Genomic DNA, 20860 nt, shown 5'->3' with positions numbered 1-20860 from the left:
ACGAGTAGACATATATAATAACAAAGTTAACAAAGGCAGAGAAATTCTGTTGGATGGTATTAATGTACTATATTTCAAGCATTTTCTGAGATCAGCAATTGTTGTTCTAGGGTGCAGTCAGGCTCAATTCTGACCCATAGTGACCTATATGATAAGAGTAGAACTCCCTATAGAATTTTCTTGGCTGTAATCTTTACAGAAGGAGATTGCCAGGTCTTTCTCCCATGGAGCCACTGTGTGGTTTGGAACTGCCAACCTTCTGTTAGCAGCCAAGCACTTAAAAATTTGCACTACCAGGGCTCATTAGATAAGCAATTAGAGCTAAAAATAATAATAGTTACATAAAGGGACAAGTTAATTGCACAGAAGTACCTTCTGGATCTCCCATATCTGTTCTCCCGTAGCGACTGTCTTGTGACCTTTGTAAGTACATGTCCTCAGCTGAACAGGACCTGGAGCAGCATGAAGACATAATTCCTTCTGGATGTTATGCCGAATTTCATGCTGAGCAGAGTATTCAAAGTACTATGGAAGGAAGAGTGCTGTTACTGACAAAAGCATCCTGTATCCTCAGTTATAAAATTTTTTTTAAATTTACTCAATAAGAAAATCAGCAACTTACTGAATAACGAAGTAATTGCTGCCTCAACAAAATAATACAATAAAAAGTTTCAAGAAACATGAGTTCTTATAATAGAGGACACTATAACTTTCTTTCAGTCCATCACCAATACTTCATGAAGAAGGTATTGTGTTTCTTATATCAGAAATTGGAAGCTATCAAGTAGGATGGAGACTAGGACAGGCACTCCACAAAAATGTACCTGGAAAGTTGTAACAAGTACATAAGTTTATGTCTCTTCCTATTCACATGTGTTCCTTCTCCCTTACTCATCTCAATTAATGGCACTTCCACCTAAGCTAGGAACTGTGCAGTCCTGTCCATGCCTCAGTTCCCTCACCTGTAAAAGGAGTAATTTAATATCTCTTAACCTATATGGTTATGAAAATAAATGAATATATGGAAACACCTAGAACAATGACTGGCACGTGTTAAGTACTCAGTACATTTTAGTTATTGTTGCTATTACTAATGCTTCTGTCCCCTCCTACATCTTTTTTTTTTAATTTTTATTGCGCTTTAAGTGAAAGTTTACAAATCAAGTTAGTCTCTCATACAAAAATTTATATACACCTTACTATATACTCCTAATTGCTCTCTCCCTAATGAGACATCCCACTCCTTCCCTCGACTCTCTCTTTTCGTGTCCATTCCATCAGTGTCTAACCCCCTTTTCCCTCTCATCTCCCCTCCAGATAGGAGATGCCCACATAGTCCCATGTGTCCACCTGATCCAAGAAGCTCATTCTTCACCAGCATCTTTTTCTATCCCATTGTCCAGTCCAATCCCTGTCTGAAGAGTTGGCTTTGGGAATGGTCCTGTCCTGGGCTAACAGAAGGTCTGGGGGCCAGGACCCCTGGGGTCCTTCTCATCTCAGTCAGACCATTAAGCCTGGTCTTTTTATGAGAAGTTGGGGTCTGCATCCCACTGATCTCCTGCTCCCTCAGGGGTTCTCTGTTATATTCCCTGTCAGGGCAGTCATTGGTTGTAGCCGGGCACCATCTAGTTCTTCTGGTCTCAGGCTCATGTAGTCTCTGGTTTGTGTGGCCCTTTCTGTCTCTTGGGCTCATAATTACCTTGTGTCCTTGGTGTTCTTCATTCTCCTTTGCTCCAGGTGGGTTGAGACCAATTGATGCATCTTAGATGGCTGCTTGCTAGCGTTTAAGACCCCAGATGCCACTCTCCAAAGTGGGATGCAGAATGTTTTAATAGATTTTATTATACCAATTGACTTAGATGTCCCCTGAAACCATGGTCCCCAAACCCCCACCCCTGCTATGCTGGCCTTCGAAGCATTCAGTTTATTCAGGAAACTTCTTTGCTTTTGGCTCAGTCCAGTTGTGCTGACCTCCCCTGTATTGTATGTTGTCTTTCCTTTTACCTAAAGTAGTTCTTATCCACTATCTAATTAGTGAATACCTCCCTCCCTCCCTCACCCCTCTTGTAACCATCAAAGAATATTTTCTTCTCTGTTTAAACTATTTCTTGAGTTCTTATAATAGTGGTCTTATACAATATTTGTCCTTTTGCATCTGACTAATTTCACTCAGCGTAATGCCTTCCAGGTTCCTCCATGAAATGTTTCACAGATTCATCACTGTTCTTTATTGATGAGTAGTATTCCATTGGGTGAATATACCATAATTTATTTATAGATTCATCCATCGATGGGCACCATGGTTGCTTCCATCTTTTTGCTATTGTAAACAGTGCTGCAGTGAACATGGGTGTGCATATATCTGTTCATGTAAAGGCTCTTATTTCTCTAGGATATATTCCAAGGAGTGGAATTGTTGGGTTATTGGTAGTTTTATTTCTGTCTTTTTAAGGAAGCGCCAAATTAATTTCCAAAGTGGTTGTACCATTTTACATTCCCACCAGCAGTGTATAAGTGTTCCAGTCTCTCCACAACCTCTCCAATATTTATTATTTTCTGTTTTTTGGATTAATGCAAGCCTTGTTAGAGTGAGATAGAATCTCATTGTAGTTTTGATTTGCATTTCTCTAATGGCTAATGATCATGAGCGTTTCCTCATGTATCTGTTAGCTACCTGAATGTCTTCTTTAATAATGTGTCTGTTCATATCTTTTGTCCATTTTTTAATTGGGTTATTTGTCTTTTTCCCCCTACATCTCTTAACCCTACTTAGTAATATCTTTTCTTCTGAAATGTTACCATCCCATCCATCCTTACTTCAGTTTCCTCACTTCTCTTGTTCAGGCCCTCAGAATCTCTACCGTAATACCTCCAGCTACCTCTAATTTCTGCCCCTATTATCTATGATCCACTCTGCTGCCAGAGTTATTCTCTTATAACATTGATGTTATCCTCTACTTCCCCTGTTTAAGTGAGTCACCTGTGTTGTTGAGATAAAGTCCACACTACTTAATCGGTACATGAAATTGTCCTTTTTTTAAATTTTATGTGAGTCATTGCCTCAATTATATACTATGCTCCTTCCACACAATTCTAACAAAGCAAAATGTGTATATCCTTAACTCTAAGACTTTCCTTTACTGTGTTCTGCCTGGAATACCCTTCTGACCCTCTCTGCCTGATTAGCCCCTTTTCATACTTTAAGAGTCAACTAAAGTATTACCTTCCTTTTTTGGCTTTCCCTGAATTTGTCCAACTGTACAAAATTACACCTTTTTCAAGATTCCCACACTACATCAAAGACAACTTTCATAGCACTCTATTAGAATAGTGTGTGTAGCTAGCTGCCTTCTCCATAGACCAAAGTCAGACAGTATATCTAGTGATAACATTCATTACAAATCAAATATTTAATAATGTTGACTTCGCAAGATAAAATAAATTAATGTTAATTGATTTTCAATAATGAAATAATTAGTGTTCGCACTAATATTTATCAAGCCCTTATTATGTGCTAGGCAGGCATCAGAGCTGGCACACCACAGACATCAGCTGAATCAACACAGCAACATATCTTGAGTTCCCCTGGTTTTAGTCTCATAATTATTTCTATCTCTTTCTGAAAGTATAACTTCAGACATTTTTATACCTGGTAGTACTTCTGATAGAGGCGCTAGAAGAAAAGCAGTTTAGATCATGAAAACAGCATTCTAGTTATAATTCTCTAGAAAAGACAGACCTTCCCATTGCCAAGATAAGGAAATCTGTCCAGTATTTTACCTCAAAAGAACTAAACCTGTTGCTGTCAAACCAATTCCAACTTATAACGACCCTGTAGGACAGAGAAGAACTGCCCCGTATGGTTTTCAGGGTTTTTTTTTTTTTTTTAATCTTTACGAAAGCTAACTGCCACATCTTTCCCCCCAAAGTGGCTGCTGAGTTCAAACTGCCAACCTTGCGGTTAGCAGCTGAGCACTTAACCACTGTGCTGCAAGTGCTCCTTTGAGGAGGATAGCACCGGGTAATACACAGAAACTGGACTGTAGCCGCTACCAAACCATGGCTGGATTTACTGACCTAATAAATTCCCTTATTTTTCAAGACAGTTTGAATTGTGTCAGGTTTTCTTGTACTTTTAACACTGCATCTAAATTGATACCTGCCATTCAGGCTGAGAGGAGACCTAGTGGTGCAGTGGTTAAGCACTCGGTTGCTAACTGAAAGGTTGGCAGTTCAAACCCACCAGCTGCTCCACAGGAGAAGGACATGGCAGTCTGCTTCTGTAAAGATTACAGCCTTGGAAACCTTATGGGGAAGTTCTACCCTGTATAGTTGAGAATTGACAATGGGTTTGGTTTCAGTATAGGCATATATACATAACCCACCCAGTGCCGTCGAGTTGATTCCAACTCATATATATATATACACACACACACACATAAATATATATATGTATATATACACACTCGCACACACATATATCTCCATCCCATTTCAGAATTACATTTTGACCATCCGGCAGTGGATCCTGTTCATCAGTTCTGGCTTCTTGGCTGCTGTACCATCTGCCCTCAGGAGACTGATTGGTTTAGGTGAATAAGGACTGGGACTACATTAAGCTGAGGTTAATGAGTAGAAGGAAATATGGAAGAGTATGGATCCCAGAAATAAACTGACCCGTCCTTCCTAAAACCAACATCATCAAAGTCCCATCCTGTTACAATGGGGCATCATAAATATTTAATATTCTGAAAATCCTCCACACACATCTTAGACTCTAGCTATACCAAAATGCCTATAGTTCGCAGAAAAGACAGCGCCTCTCCTCAGTACCTTTCTTCACACTGTTCTCATTCTGTTCTCATTTCCGTCAGTCACCTCACTAACTCCAACTAACCTTTCAAATTAAAAAAATGTTTTTAAGTGTCATCTTCCCAAGGAAAATATATAGGCACCCTGTCTAATTCAGACACCCTCCTACATATCCCCAGAGCACTCTGAATACCTTATTCCAGACCTTGTCATACTAACTATAACTGCTTGTTCTGAAATATAGATTTCTGGAAGAAAATTGCTCCTGGTATGAAGGAGTCACTCAGTGAATTTGTTGAATAAATAAATGAGAGAAATAGAGTCTAATCCTCCCATGAGTTAATTTGCAAAAGGCAAGGAAAGGAAGTTAAAAGTTAAAAACTCAATATTTTATTATGTTCTCTACACATAACCAGTGGCCATCATAGTGACCCCATGTGTGACAGAGTACAACTGTGCTAAACAGGGTCTTCAATGGCTGATTTCTCAGAAGTCAATTACTAGCCCTTTCTTCCGAGGTGATTCTGGCTGGACTTGAACCTCCAACCTTTCAGTTAACAGCCAAGCTCATTAACCATTTGTACCACCTAAGGACACCTCTCCATTGACAGTAGGCCAAATAGTAACATTTAGTATTTGAGTGTTAATTGGTAAAACAGTCAAAGAATGATAATAAACCAGATGTCACCAATCAAGGAGAATCAAGACCATACCTTTTTAAAGAAGATGCTGAGATAAAATCATGGCTCACAAAAATAACTTACTATTCTACTCTTTTGGTGCTAACATTTGATGTAATCTGATATTAAATCCAGTTAAACATGGCCTTTATGTATAATCTTGCAAAATCACCCTGTAAACATTAAAGATCTTCTATATAGTGGATTCCATTTTTTTCATTTCAAATGCCATTATTCTATTATTTTTTCATTTGCCTTTCTACTGAATAAACAAGCAACTTCAAATTGTATTCAGTCAGAGGGAAAACCAAAATACTCTGTAACTTTAATATTAATTGTCAAACTTAGTCTAAAAACATTTTTGCACACCAGTTTACCTCAGTATAAAGCTAATTAGGATGTGTAGAAAATATACAGCAACTTGTGCTTGTAAGTGCTAAGGAGCTGGGAGGATATTTAATGCCATGCTCACCTGGTTTCCCCCAAGTCCATGACACGTGTACATAATTAATGGTTTGCCTCCTTGATTATTTTCCCCAACATCTAGACATAGATGCTGACCAAAGCTTTTAATCTAAAAGAAAAATTTCAAGTTACAATATATATATTTAAATCTGTGTACTTTAAATTGTTTCAATTAATTTCAGGAAGTAGTGTTAATAATAATGTAAAATCTCGAACGCAAGAAATCAGAAAGTATTTCAGCAATGTTCCCTCAGCCACATAAATGTAGGTGGCAAGGAACATGACGAGTAAAAAGGAACAGGAAAGTACTCACATATCCAGATATAACAGGATTAAGGTCTGGCACATATACTTCTGGATAAACACTGTTCAGATACCATGTAAAATTTTTACATTGAAGGCGGTGCTTTATTTCAAACCTTTTTGAAAGATCACCGAACGATTTCTAGAAAAAGATGAGAAATGAAGGGGATGCTTAATCAAACCTGCACTGGTCAAGGGCGTCAAATGCTATCCTTTGTATTTTATTTAGGGCTTTTTAAAAAAAGCTGGGCTAAAATACAAGATGCAATTTAGCTGCATTCATTCACCATTCATTCAGACATGCTGACATGGTGCCTTTTTATTTTTCATCTGTGCCACAAACCTCTCCCACAGTGAAATGCTGGGGCAAAGGAATGGAAGTGGGAGCACTCAAAATTTATCCAGTGATCTGCAAGCTGAGACATGAGAAAGCAGGTACTGGTAAGCAGCGCCGATACGTAATGGAATTTGTATCTCTTCTCCAGGCAAGACCACAAAAAGCAAGGCAGCCGGGAGTAATTTTTTAAGTCAAGAGAAGTGTTGCCTACTCCTAACAATACCCTGAAAAAAGACATTTTTTAGTTAAATGCATTTTATTTTCTCTTATTTTAAGGGACTAAGAAGACAAATTTTTAAAAAATAATATACTATTGAAATAAAAAGGTATGTGGGCTGTGGGCAAAATTTTAGAGAAATATTATATTTGAAACCTAAATTTAGGAGAGTAGAACTCCCCCATAGGTTTTCCAAGGCTGTAATTTTTACAGAGGAAACCCTGGTGGTGTAGTGGTTAAGTGCTATGGGTGCTAACCAAAAGATTGGCAGTTCGAATCCACCAGGCACTCCTTGGAAACCTGATAGGGCAGTTCTACCCTGTCCTGTAGGGTTGCACTGAGTCAGAACTGACGACGGCAATGGGTTTTAATCTTTAAAGAAGCAGCTTGCCACACTTTCTCCCACGTAGAGGCTGGTGGGTTCAAACCACCGACCTTTTGGTTAACAGCTGAGCGCTTAGCCACTGCACCTCCAGGGCTCCTTTATGCAAAAGCAAATACTCAACCTTAACAGCTCAACTAAGGGAAATGTGTTCTTATGCCAACTTCAAAGTCTTGAACCAAGGCACCCTGGCCAACAGTATAAGGCTTTTAGGAGCCCTGGGTGCAGTTTAGCAGTCCACCAGCTGCACCCTCGGGAGCCCATGGGGCAGTTCTACTCTGTCCTACAGGGTTGCTATAAGTCGGAATCAACTTGACAGCAACAGGTTTATAAGGCTCTTAAGACTTCTGGATAGCTTATGCATTTTACTAGGTAGGCCTATTTGCCTTGTGGTTAAAAAAAAAAAATGGTTTGCTGGCTCATGAGACCCCTTGTGGGTGACAAGCAGAGCATGAGATGCACTCAGCGCTGGTGTCCCTTCTTAGCCAGGTACCTTTGTGCAGTACACAGTCTACCCAATTTGTTTTGGTGGCCCTGAGTAAAAACCCTACAATCTAACCCAATAGTGCTCTGAGTTTGCATCTTCCTGACAAGTTATAGGGAGACATTGGAGATCAGAAAAAAGGTGGAAAAGATGTAGCCCAGTTTTTCTTCACCAGGACAGTCAAAACATTGATACCCAGGACTCCGCAGAAACACCCAACAAACTAGCACTGTTACCTACAAAGAGGTCAGTGCCACTTGCTGAAGCATGTTGTTTAACTGATAGTTCTTTTACCACATCCAATTTTAAGACTGTTGGAACTCAGTTCAATTGTATTTGGATATCAACATTTGTAGCATTTTTATCTATGACAATTCAATAACAATGGCACCATACATTTGATAGCACTTATTACTTTCTGATTTCCCTGTGAGGTAGACAGGGCATATATATACTTTGTCCTTGAAGACGGGGAAGAAGAGAGAAGGAGTCTGTTAAGCACATGCTCCATGTTCAGCAACCTCTCAACCACCCTATGAAGTTGTATCTTCATTTTCAATCTCACAGGGGCTTTGCCAAGGTAACACCTTCAGTGAAGAGTGGAACCAGAACTTGGCGGTGGGGGGGGGGAGCCTTGGCATTCCTGGTTCATTCTCATGCCACGCTATGACTCTCTCTATTTCAATCTTCAAAAGGCCACTTAGCACCTTGGTTTACGTGTTCATCACATTTCCTAAAATCAGTAAAAATAGATTCCACTTAATCTTAGTTTCTTTGGGTAAAATATTGAATCAAGGCAGTTTTGAAAACTAAGTATCTTCATGCTAAAAAGGATAATATCAATTAGAATACCTGAATTTTTTAAAGCAATCTACTTAATGTTTCCTTACAAAAGGAGAAAACTAACACCAAAACCAAAAAAACAAACCCGTTGCCATCAATTCCAACTCATAGCGACCCTACAGGACAGGGTAGAACTGCGTCATAGGGTTTCCAAGGAGTGCCTGGTGGATTTGAATCGCCGACCTTTTGGTGAGCAGCTGTAGCTCTTAACCACCATGCCACCATCAGTTAGCTATATTTTTAGAAAGCTAAAATAAAAATCCAGCATCAAAAATAATTATTTTTCTATGTTTTGTACTTGAGACTCAAATAAACAAAAGGACATAAACCCGGTGTGAATTTTTATTGTAAGTGAATTAGTTAGCTCTTAACTTACTTGTCTAACAATTTTTGCGGCATCTGTGTTTCTCCTATAAAATATTTCCTTGTATTCATCCATCCAGACTTCTGCAAGGCGAACTTGGTTGCGGGCAATCACCTGAGTGCCTTTTGGAAAGGTATGAGGGCTTTTGCTGCGAAAAACATGTCCAACAACAGAGCAAGGCATAATCTCCAACTGCCCACCACATTGCCATACCTGATAATTAATGATATTTGTTTAAATTTACAGTATTTTAGGAAGATCAAAGTGTTGCTTTTAAGTTTACCTTTAAGATTTTAATAAAAATATTGAGAAAATAGATTTACTACAACTTCACAAATGATACCTGTTAGGTTCTTAAATACAAGGAACAATTTTATTAACTTGTACGGATACCAAGAATAAAAGCACATTTTTAGAAAGAAATTAACCAAAGTTATTCCAGATCTTTTATAAAAATGGATTCCAAAATTTTTCTTTTTGCAAGCAATTATTTTTTTTTTATGCAAGCACTCTAATTGCACAGGAAGACTGAAGACTGTTCTGCATTTGACTGCCATCTTTTTCTACAACTTACATGATCACTTCACTTGAGCAACAGGGTTTTTCTTCTATGAAATGAACTAGCAGCCTGGGAACAAGTGAACCCAGCATCCACTTGCTCACTGTATATTCAATTTTATAATCAAGAAAACAATTCCAAATAGGCATTATCACCAAAGTATAATCTAGTAACCTTGTGAAGCAGTTACTCATTATAAAATAATGCATACCTATCTAGAGTTTCAAAAAACTTATTTGCATTAACTTTAAATTAAATGGCAAATCATGAAACCAATACCTTTTCACTTAAATACCTTGAAAATTGGTCTTGCCAGAAATAATCTCTAAGCAAAAAATCTGAAATGAAGTCATGTTTAATAGTACATGCCAGTGTTAAGGAAAGTAATTACATTCTCTCTTTCCCCTTTTTTAAACAAATGATAAAACTTAGTGATACGTTCAATTTAACAAACTGTGCTTGAGATACAAATGTGCTGGGTGATGGGAACACCAAAATGAATAAAACAAGACCCCTATCCTTAAGGGGTTCAAGCTTGGCTAAGATTATCACTGGCAGTATATGATGGAGCCAGAGCCAAAACTTAAATCTTCTCACTCCTAATTCAGTCCTTTTTGTACTACATTCCAGCCTAAGGTACGAAAAATGAACTATAAAGTCAATTGCAGGAAAGTGAACTCATGAAATCAAATAAATGAGGTACAAGTGGAGACCATCCAAAGCCTTCGTTTTGTTTCTCATACTAACTTTTAACGTGTATAGAGAAAAACCAGCTCATTTAATCCAAAGAGTTAAGTCCAATGTCCTTTAAAATTATACATAAATGTTTTTCCATCCTGATTCCCTTGATAATCAACTCATTTCCTGAAGCACTGGATTTAATTATATTTATCTTGGCTGGAATTCAGTAGCTACAAGTACATTAATTGGTGTTATTGCCAGGACACAGAAGTTTAACTGATTCCTCTCTTTACATTGGCAATAACAAATAAATATATTAAGTTACATTTTAAAAGGAAATACCCTTATTCCAAGCTTTCTAGCAATTAAATTTTAGAAAGCAAAGGCTGGCCACATACATAATAATCTGTATCACCCAATCAGAATGCAATAAACTCCACTTTTTAATATACGTGCTATATTTAATCTCCATAAACTTACTCTGAAAGACATTTCTATATTTTCACCTCCCCAGATTTCCATTTCTTCATCATAAGTTCCAATATATTCAAAATATTCTTTTGATATGGAAAAAAGGCCTCCTGCAAAAGTGGGTGTTCTGAAAAATAATACATCATTGAACATAGTTATAAAAACAAAAATAAAACTGCATTGTTGAAGACCAAGTGAATCAAATTCACAACCAAATTAAACAGCTATCACAATCTCAAAGCTTTTATATAGGTAAAATAAAACGGAAAATGTTATTTTCAAAATCAAGTTGTGGGGGAAATGCAAACATTCGTTAAGTGTCTTCTTCTAATCAAGCTTAAATGTTCACAAGCAATGATTATGAGGAAGACCTAAGAACCCTCTTAATTCTACTTCCTGCTCAGTGGCCTCATCCGTGAGGACCTAAGTAAATGACTTCTCTATTCCTTACACATAGAATGTGTGCTCTTTATTTCTTCAGTGTGAATTATCTCAGAGGCAAGTGCTATAAAAGCAAATAGCACATACATTTTTAAATAACCAAACTGTACATTGCTTTGAGAGCAATCGTCTTACTTAATTGGGTAGGTTTCATCCTTCCTTCTTTGCTTCTCATGATCGGGAAGTGATTCCCAGCCAAAGGAAAGGCTCCAGTCAAAGTTTCCACGGTTATGGTTACTTCCATAAGGAGAAGGCTTGTTGAATTCAAAGGTATTAAGATCTATTGATGCGATATCTGGACTCACGACAGCTGTGTAGTTCTCAGCTATTCTGGCCAGCAAAGGTTCCAACCAACCATAGAAACATTCACCTAGAGAGAACACAATTTTAATTAATTAAACGAAAAAAATGAGGATTTTTTTCCTTTTTTTTTTTTGAAGAAGGTTTACAGAGAAATAACAATAACAAAGTCACTTGTGTTTTCAATATTTACATATGGGAACTTTTTTTTTAAGGTGTGTGTGTGCGTATATGTATGTGCGTGATGGGATGAGAAGGTAAAGTAAGATTCTGTATATGTTAGGAAAATTCTCCTAAAGATGATTTTTTTTCCCTTAGAAAGGGAGTGAAAGTAAAATTGGTGTATTTAGGATTCAGCTAATGTGTTTCACTTTAAAATGGGTCATGAACCAAGGCAACTCTGTGCTGGTCAATACTATCTCATCCAAAAATTAGTATTCTGATTTCTTAAACTTGTTTCTTTGAGGAAAGTACAGTAATTGAAATCTCTATTTCTCTGATTGGATCTTAGGAGAAAATAAGTTAATGAGTCAGAATATTCTGAATAGCTGGAGAAGGACCACTCAAAGCTGTTCCAGTCCTAAAGGAAGGGAGTGGGGCCCAGGAGTCCTGTGAAAATTCTGCTCTTGGCATAGGATAAGCTGTCTGACACAATACACAGCAAATTCAATGATACTGACATATGTAGTCCTAATCTGGGCTCCCTGCTGAGCAGAGCTTGACAGCCAGGGTCCAGCAGGGGCCATTAGCCACCTACCCACTGTTAGAGACATTTACGGGGCAGGGAGGCAAGGACTACTAGGTCGGAAATTATTTTCATTTTGGACCAAGAGTGGGAATACTGCAAAATGGGCCATTTCTCTTTTAAAAGGCCTCTCTTGAATGGCTTTTGTTGCTGTTGTTATCAGGTGCCATCAAGTTGGTTCTGACTCATGGCAACCCTATGCACAACAGAATGAAAAACTGCCCGGTCCTTGCCGTCTTCACAATTGCTGTTTGAACCCATTGTTGAATGACTTTTAGACTCTCTTCATTTTTTAAATGGCTGCTATAAGAGAGTACTTGCTGTGAAGGCTCTAAATTACTCACGCAAATCCAAACATCCTTCTGTGACAACTGGAGTATGCTCAGAACAATGGTATTGGGTCAAACATAACCGAAAAAAAAAAAAAAGGACTGGCTAATTCAAAGCTAAACACTAATACGAACATTAACAATGAAACCCATTAAACTTGTAGCTCAAAGGACTAAGTGACCTTTGGTAATATCTAACATATCCATTAAACCTTGATTCTAAAAATGCTTTATTTAAAAACACTGACACTGGAAAAAATTAAAATTCCACAAACAACAGTAGCAGCAACAAAAATCGACAATATTCATGGAAGAGATACCAGAAGAAGTTAGGAGAGGGGAATGCCTAAATTGGCATAGTAGGGAGTCCACAAATCTTTGGAAACAAACAAACAAACCAAAATATAGACATTAAAAGTATCATTACTAAGGCAAAGTTAAATGATAGAGCTGATTATATTTAAAAAGAAAAAACTTTCACTTATTTTAAGTACAGGAAATAGAGTAATAAGGAAAAACTTGCTTTTTTGTTTTTTTAACAGAATGAGCTTCTGGAAAAAAAAACCCAGGTAAGGATAGCTCTCGGGGGAAACTAGTAACTAACTGAAGGATGATCAAACTGAGGAGGCTTGAACACAAGGTAAGAGCTCTGATTAAATGGAAGGAAGATCCTGTGCAGAGCTGTCATCTGCTTGGTCTCTCATTGCTATCATCACCAGCTGAAGATGCTGCTGAAGAAAATGCAATTAAGTATTTAAAGAAAAAGCTTCCTTCCCTGATAAATGAGAAGGAAAGGGAGGGGAAACATTACAACTATGTCTATACCTAAGTACTTACAGTGAGCATCTAAAAATGTGAGCGTCTCGGCTGTTGCTGCTGCTGCTCCTAGCAACCGCGCAGTGATCAGACCTTTTCTTTCTTTTTGTCTCACTATTTTTACTATTGAAAATTGTTTTATATATTCTTCTAGTTTACCATGTAAGTATTCTGTAAGGAAAAAAAAATCAACATTAACTCTTCTGAATTTATTTTTGTATTTAACATATGAAATGAAGACGCCACAGGGCAATGATCCGTCCCCATTCATAATCTTAACAATTGCACATGTTCTTCCATTAAGATGAAAATTAGATATTTATTTTAACCCTTTACTAAAAAAAAAAAAAAAAAAAAGCAAATCTTATCTTCTGAACTACTATAACACTTAACATTATAATACATACTTATATCTTTCATATCAATAAATATAATGTATTTGGGGGGAAGTTTTAAGAGACTTCAAATGGAATGAATCCCAGGAGTTAACAAGACTCATTGAAAGGTCTGAGAACATTGACCAAGGATGGCCAAAAACATGTTCGTCAGTTTTTTAAATTGGTATTTAAATTTGGAAATCTTAGAAACAAATGGTATCAGAAAAGATTCTCTGATATTTAGGCAGTGGTCAAAGTAATTTGAGACTAAAATGTTGAGAGAAAAATGGGTAGGGAAGTTCAGGATGACAACAGTTGGGGACTATTTCTACAAGGAGCAGAAGTTTTTCAAAAGTTTTAGAGCCTTGTGACAGATTTTTTTTTCCAGTAAAAATATAAAAGAAGAAAAGAGTATGTAAATCAGGAATGAATTTAAAAACAGGCAAAATTTTAGCCATGGGTGTGCAATTTAAGATTTACAATACTCCAATTTGGATGAGATACATAACAAGCAGAAGTTGAGACAGTAGGTGAAAGAAAAACACTAAAATCAAGTTAGTCAAGTGTCGTTCATATTTTTTAAAAACTTCTCAAGTCTGGTTTTTCACCATTAAACTCTTGATTCTTTGTTGAGCAGATAACCAGTTCTTCCAGTGGGCTTCTTGGGCCCATGGGACAGCCTCGGAAAGATTCAGGAATATTGAGAAGGCCAACAGATATCCTGGAGTAGATGTTTGCTTCTGCCAGATTTCAGAAGCAAAAGCAGATGACTTTGGCTTTACCTGTGATCATATACGCTTTTTTAGTTCTCCGGTGGTATAGCTATGAGAATGACTTATTCAAAGCTTAAACATTCATAGAGAAGGTGAGAGTCCAGGAACAACCCTTTGAAAAATAAATCTATCTAAACCCTGTTGTCTCCGAGTAATAGATTAACTTTTTTAACACCTTCCAAGTATTTCGCAATGAACTCTTTGAAACATAAGCAGGGTTGTAATTTGTTATAAAAATATAATCACAGGTATTTTCTGCTTTAAGAGGGTTAGAAGATAGAGACATTTCAAAGGTCTTAATGGTCTTTTTTTTTTTAATGGAGTCACTACAGATTCCTTCAATAAACCCTCTCACTGTTTGAAATTGTTAATAATTTTTTTATTTACCAACAACTTCCGAACTTCCTATGATCTCTTCTATGCCTCCTAAATTTAGTCACCATCTACATCCCTCTCTTGAGGGGTTAAGAGCCCAAACCTATGAAATTCAACCTCCTGGGTTTCATTTATGGCGACATTACTTCTAGTGCTTGGCCTCAGGTAAACTATTTTATCTTTTTTGTACCTCAGTTTCAAATTATCTGTAAGATGGGGATAATAGAGCTTACCCCCACCAGTGGATTTCTGGGAGAAAAAAATGAGAGATTTCTTCACAAATAAAGCATTTAAGATAGGGCCTAGCACATGGACTATGCTCTGAAAATGCTCATTATCTTTGTTTTCCTATGCTCGGGATTTAACTCTTTCATCATTACTAGATTAATTACGTATTTATTCTGCTTCTCCCTAAGCAAACTGAAATCAGGAGCTATAGTTTCTACTTCACAGGCTTCTTTACAGCCACTAGGGACACATTTTTCACAGTGGGTACCCATCAGTCAAAAAGAGAGCTTTGTGACTGATTCAATAATGCGTGTTACACTAGCATGCAAAGAGAGCCCTGGCCATGAAAACCATTCCAACTCCATTGTTGATTGACATAAAGAACTATAAAAATACTCAAACCCTCTGAAAAAGGAGTCCTACTTCTCCTAACTTATCCATAGGTATAATTCAAGATAAGGAAAATAACTTAAGCACAAGTATATTCATTGCAGTATCACACAGAGTAACACCGTGGGGTGAAAAGGGTGAATGGTTAAGTAAAACACACCTAGTCCACCACTGTCATTAAAAATAAAGTTTTGAAGGCAAAAGAAACAGCCTAATAACCATGTTATGTGAAAATGTCAAGATTTCAAAATTGGATTTCTGACATGGGTAGAATTAGATAACCACTATTATTTAGACAGTGAGTAGGAGAGAAAAGGGAAGACGAAAATGGTTAGAACAGAATGATTTTGAATGACTATGACTTTTGATTCTGATTTCCTTTAATGGTATAATTTTGTTTGTGGAATTAAATCATACGAGTTACCTTCAAATGAAGAATTAGCATGCCCCCTCTTGCCCTACTACTTGATAAATCAAACAAAATAAAAATTATCTGAGAGAAGTTTCAAAAAATCAAAGAAGAAAGAGCAATTTCTTTAAGATTTTTTTTTTAAAAGGTATGTCATATGAGAAGTGTACAGAATTTAATGAGATGGCACTTAAAACTCCACAAGCTGTGGCCCAACTAGACAGGAAGAATGTGAAAAAACTCAGAACAGAATCAGTAGTAAATAAATCAGTTGATTATAAAGTGAAGTAGCTTGGGTAAGGGCACAGGAGACTCGAATCAGAGTTCTGTAGTACACGACTTTAATCCAGGGGACCTGACCTATAAAACTTTCACATTTGGAGGATAGATTTCACCTCCAGTTCAAAAATCTCTGGTAATAAGCAACTTTATTCCACCTAGATGTTAATTTAGGAGCCCTAGTGGTGCAATGGTTAAGAGCTACAGCTGCTAACCAAAACGTCAGTAGTTCGAATCCACCAGCCACTCCTTGGAAACCCTATGGGTCAGGTCTACTCTGCTCTGTGGGGTCGCTGTGAGTCAGAATCAACTTGATGGCACAAAAACAACAACAATAGATGTTAATTTAAGGACATAACCTCAGTTCATTCAGGATATTTTGTTTTGAAACATGAAAATGTTTACAATTGCCTGTAGAGATGATTAAATAAAACAAGTTAAAAGTTTTATGTTTTATTCACATGATAATTTCTGAAATCTAGATACATCTTATAACTAATGGCATGTCACTTAATAGGTAGTGTTTGTTTTCTTTTCTTTTCTTGTGGTACATAGAGTACCTTCAGCAATCTGGTTCCAAATCGACTCATTCAGGAATAGATTTTGTAATCGTTGAAATAATCTGTACATGTTTGATATTTAAAATATTTGTAATGTCTAAAAATTTAGCAAATTAGAGTATTTGTCAGGTTAGCCTTGAGATTCTAATTTTAAATGTCTAATTTAGTAACTAACTTTTGACTTATAATTTTAAATGGAAATGCATAAAAGCACTTGGCTAACTTTGTAAACAGTATTGGAATATTTAAAAGAGCCAAAATAAAACAGAATATGGTGACTAGTGATTTTTAAGTACTCATTTATATTATTTATTTACTAATTAATATTTTATTCATATTAACTGATTTAATTCTCTGCACAATCATAAGAGTTTCGTATTATTTCTGTATTTACTTAATTCTAAGATGGACAATTTGATACTTCTTATAATCAGTGGCATGTTAGTTTAATTGACCTTTTTTTTTTCTCTCTTTCTAGTGCTTTATAAACTAATGGTATATCTTACAATAGATTTGATGAAATAAGGCATTATCCCCATTTTACAGATAAACTGAGACGCAGAGGTGAAGTAACCTGCCCAAGTTTCACAGCTAGTTAGCACCAGAGCTGGGATTCAAACCAAAGCAGTCTGGCTCAAGCAAGGCTCCGGTCTGTGCTCTTGCCTACTAGGCTGTATAATAAACAGCTCACACTGAGATCTATAAAGCTATGAAAAATGATGTCTCATGCATTTCTGTACCCCAAAATATATGAATATGTACACTCTTGGATTCTACTTTCATCTAGCATACATGCGATCCAAGCTTTTATATTCAGTCTCCAAGCTGGCATACAGATGGCACAATGTAAACAAATAGACTTTGGACAACACTACATGGATTTACTCAGGAAACAATCTAATTAGCATGTGCTTTCTTACCATCTACACTAGCATCATCCACCAAAATGATTTCCTTCAGCAGTATGGCAGGTGAAGAATACAGCACACTGTGGACAGTTCTAAGCAGCGTGGACCACGCTTCATTGTGGAAAACTATTATGACACTGGTGGTAGGCAGGGGAGGACAACGCTTAAATTTTTGTTCAATACATCTAGAAGAAGTCAAAGAATAGAAATAGTTATTAATTTTATCATTTTATTTCACAGGTATAACATTACTAAAATTGTCATTAACCCAAAAAACCAAACCCACTGCCGTTGAGATGATTCCGACTCATAGCGACCCTATAGGACAGAGTAGAACTGCCCCATAGAGTTTCCAAGGAGTGTCTGGCGGATTTGAACTGCTGACCTATTGGTTAGCAGCCGTAGCACTTAACCACTACGCCACCAGGGTTTCCAAAATTGTCATTATTTAACCTCTATCACTTTAGAAATGGTGATCTTAATGCTCTACAACTGTAAATAGACCAAAGTAAAAATTTTTACCAGCAGACCATTTATGCAACAATCGTGTCCACTGACACGGATTACAACATGTCAAAGATGACAACATGCTGTTGTAAGCTTTCTCAACAATATAATACTAACTAATACAAATAACACCTTAAATAATGACAATTACTTATAAGTGAGATAACATGTAAAAATGACAAATACTTGTAATTGTTAAAAGTCAATTTTTTCTCCTTCCTAGCAAAAATCATCCATTTTTCTTATTTGCAACTATAAAAATGGCATAACTTTAATAAATGAATACTCACCTTTTTAGAAATTATTTTAAGTGATTTTTCCAAATATATAATATTTTCCAAAGTTTATTTAATTTCTTAATCTATACATGAACCAAAAGGGGGGAAAAGAGCTTATCATAAAATCTATTTTCTTATGATGTTGATTCATTCAGCAAGGACTTAGTAAGTACTTACCATTTGCCATGTGTTGTATTTTGATCCAATAATCTAATACATTGTTTAATAAGACTTTGCATTTTAAAATTTCTTTAAAAAAAAGCCATATTTAGAAACTTAAAATAAAAGATCTACATCCATGTTAAAAGTCACAAACTTTCTGAAAATCATAATGGAATGAAAAAACAATAATCTAAAGCAGGTTAAATCCTGTGCCCTCATCTGCTCAAGATACAAAATATGCAACATTTTAAGCCTCCGTCACTATCTGAAATGTTGGTGGGCACAGGAAAAAGACCGTAAGTAGTCCTTGGCTGATTATTGGTATTATCCATTAGCTAGAAATATTAGTTATAAATTAATCTTGAATTCGTTTTTTAAAAAAATGCCTCCCTCAATAAGAATGATCTTCATATTAAGCCACTGGGGTATGGGTGGCCTCTAAGACTAGACCACAGTCCCCAGCCTACAGAGTTTCTGTGAGGATCCAATAAGGTAACATATAAAAGAGGGGTTCACAACCTTGTAAAGCCACACAGAGTGAACTCAGGACATACAATAAAACGTGTGTGACCTAAAGAAAAGATAAATGAATAAAGCAACTGTATCTTTAAGTTCACTTAAAAACCACAAATGTTTTACAGTTTTAGACAACAGACTATGAAATTCTCCCACACAGTAAAAAGGCACTATAAATACAGTGTGTGAACAATCAAGCAGTGCTGCTCAAACCCAAAGATAAGGAAATCTGTCACTGACACATGGAGCCAGGAGGCCAGCACACTTGAGCTGCTCTGCCGGGGACACCAGGGAAACCGTAGCCCCCAGTGTAACAGGGGATTAGGAAAGCCACCCTAAAAAAGATACCCTACAACCTCTCTTATTAGTTCCTTTTATAACCATACCTCCGTAGGAGCTAGTTACAGATCCTTTTCTAAGAGGTCTTTAGGGCAGAATATTTAGTGATAAAAAAGGGCTTAGATTGGAGGTAGGGTATCAAGAGAAAGTATCAACAGCACCGAGTGAGAAAAAGAGGTGGGTCGGAGTGAAAGTGATTTTCTCTTTGGTGCCTGCATGATTTTAAAGCCTTATACAAATGCGTGGTCAGAAGCAAATAATGACATTCTTCCTCACTGGTAGGTGAAAGCAAATTATTTATTCTAAACCTTGGACAAGCTACCAATTAAAAATAAAGTCTAAACACAGACTAATCTATTCATAATATACACTTGACTCATAATTACCTGGAAACTGATGACTAAATATAAGTTTGTATTTTTAAGATATAAAGGCTTATAAATCAACATCGACTATAAGCAAAAATTATAAAAACGTACATAACATGGTATTTTCTTTTTTGAGAAAAAAAAAAAAAGGAGGAACTACCTTAAGATTTGTTATCGTACAAGCATTTTAGGAAGGGAGTGGAAATTTGGGATTTAAAAATAAATTCACTCCCTGTATTTGTCATGTAGTTAATTAATACAATATTAATCAAGAAGTACCAAAAGGTTTCGAAGATTTAAAGTAGAAAACAACAGAAATTTACATTAATAAAATGTTATCACTTTAATCTTACACAGCTTTTCCTCAGTTTAAGCTAAGGATTTATCTGCTTAACTGATTACTAATATCAGGTAAAAGTGTCAGGCTGTAGCATAATGCAAGTGATTAAAAAAAAAATCACAATATGATTTGATAAACTCCATTTACTTGGAAATAACATGTTCAATTTATGCTTTAATTTTTTTTTCACATGTCACTAAAATAGCGCGTTAGGATAATTTGCCAGAGTGACTATATACTTCCAGTCAAACTTTTTGAAAAGTTTGACATATAGAAATATGCTTAAATTATCAAGCCACATGACTCCCTGGCTTTGGGAGAAAGTACATATATATTTCCAATGGGCATGAAAAAAGACTAGCAATTCTAACTAGGTTAATTCAAAGTAATAGCCTATTAAATCTTCACCAACTCTACACAGTTCTATGTGCTCCATTCCCATCCAAAACAATGTTCTTAATGTAGTTTAGTGGTTTTTCAGGTACTTAGCGATTAACGTGATGAAAATTATCGCAGCTTCTCAAGGCTGTATCAGAAAAGTGGCTCATCTGGAGCTGACCCTGATTGTCAAGTGAAAGAATAAAAACCATGCTTCTTGATTTGTGATGTGGATTGCTTTTCAGTCAAGAACTCCCTAAAAATCAGTACAGTGCAATAATGCATTCAATTATTAATATAAAAAGGAACTGTCCCATGCCCTGTTATAGCAGCTAGAATATTTTATAAACCTTCATTTGTTTCTTCACACTTTGATTTAAAAATGATGAGCCAACTTAATCTTGGGTCATACAGATTAGAGTGAGAGAAATCTAACCTACACAA

At 36.4% G+C, this 20860-nt stretch overlaps 1 protein-coding gene across 2 annotated transcripts in view; it reads right to left on the bottom strand.

Annotated features, from left to right (window-relative positions):
* The window catches only part of GALNT3 (polypeptide N-acetylgalactosaminyltransferase 3), a 63515-nt gene that overhangs the window by 16212 nt on the left and 26443 nt on the right, over positions 1–20860 (bottom strand). For both annotated transcript variants that reach the window (XM_023542876.2, XM_003405819.4), the window contains 8 exons: positions 17541–17713; positions 13251–13400; positions 11175–11409; positions 10608–10725; positions 8900–9100; positions 6271–6402; positions 5965–6066; positions 373–525 (listed from right to left, as the gene is read on the bottom strand). In XM_023542876.2, the coding sequence (XP_023398644.2) occupies positions 373–525; positions 5965–6066; positions 6271–6402; positions 8900–9100; positions 10608–10725; positions 11175–11409; positions 13251–13400; positions 17541–17713 (1264 nt within the window). The remainder of the gene's footprint in view (positions 1–372; positions 526–5964; positions 6067–6270; positions 6403–8899; positions 9101–10607; positions 10726–11174; positions 11410–13250; positions 13401–17540; positions 17714–20860) is intronic.

Source organism: Loxodonta africana, chromosome 6, assembly GCF_030014295.1.
Source record: "Loxodonta africana isolate mLoxAfr1 chromosome 6, mLoxAfr1.hap2, whole genome shotgun sequence".
NCBI lineage: Eukaryota > Metazoa > Chordata > Mammalia > Proboscidea > Elephantidae > Loxodonta > Loxodonta africana.
The sequence above is the reverse complement of the archived record's forward strand: the minus strand, read 5'-3'. Positions and strand labels throughout refer to the sequence as shown.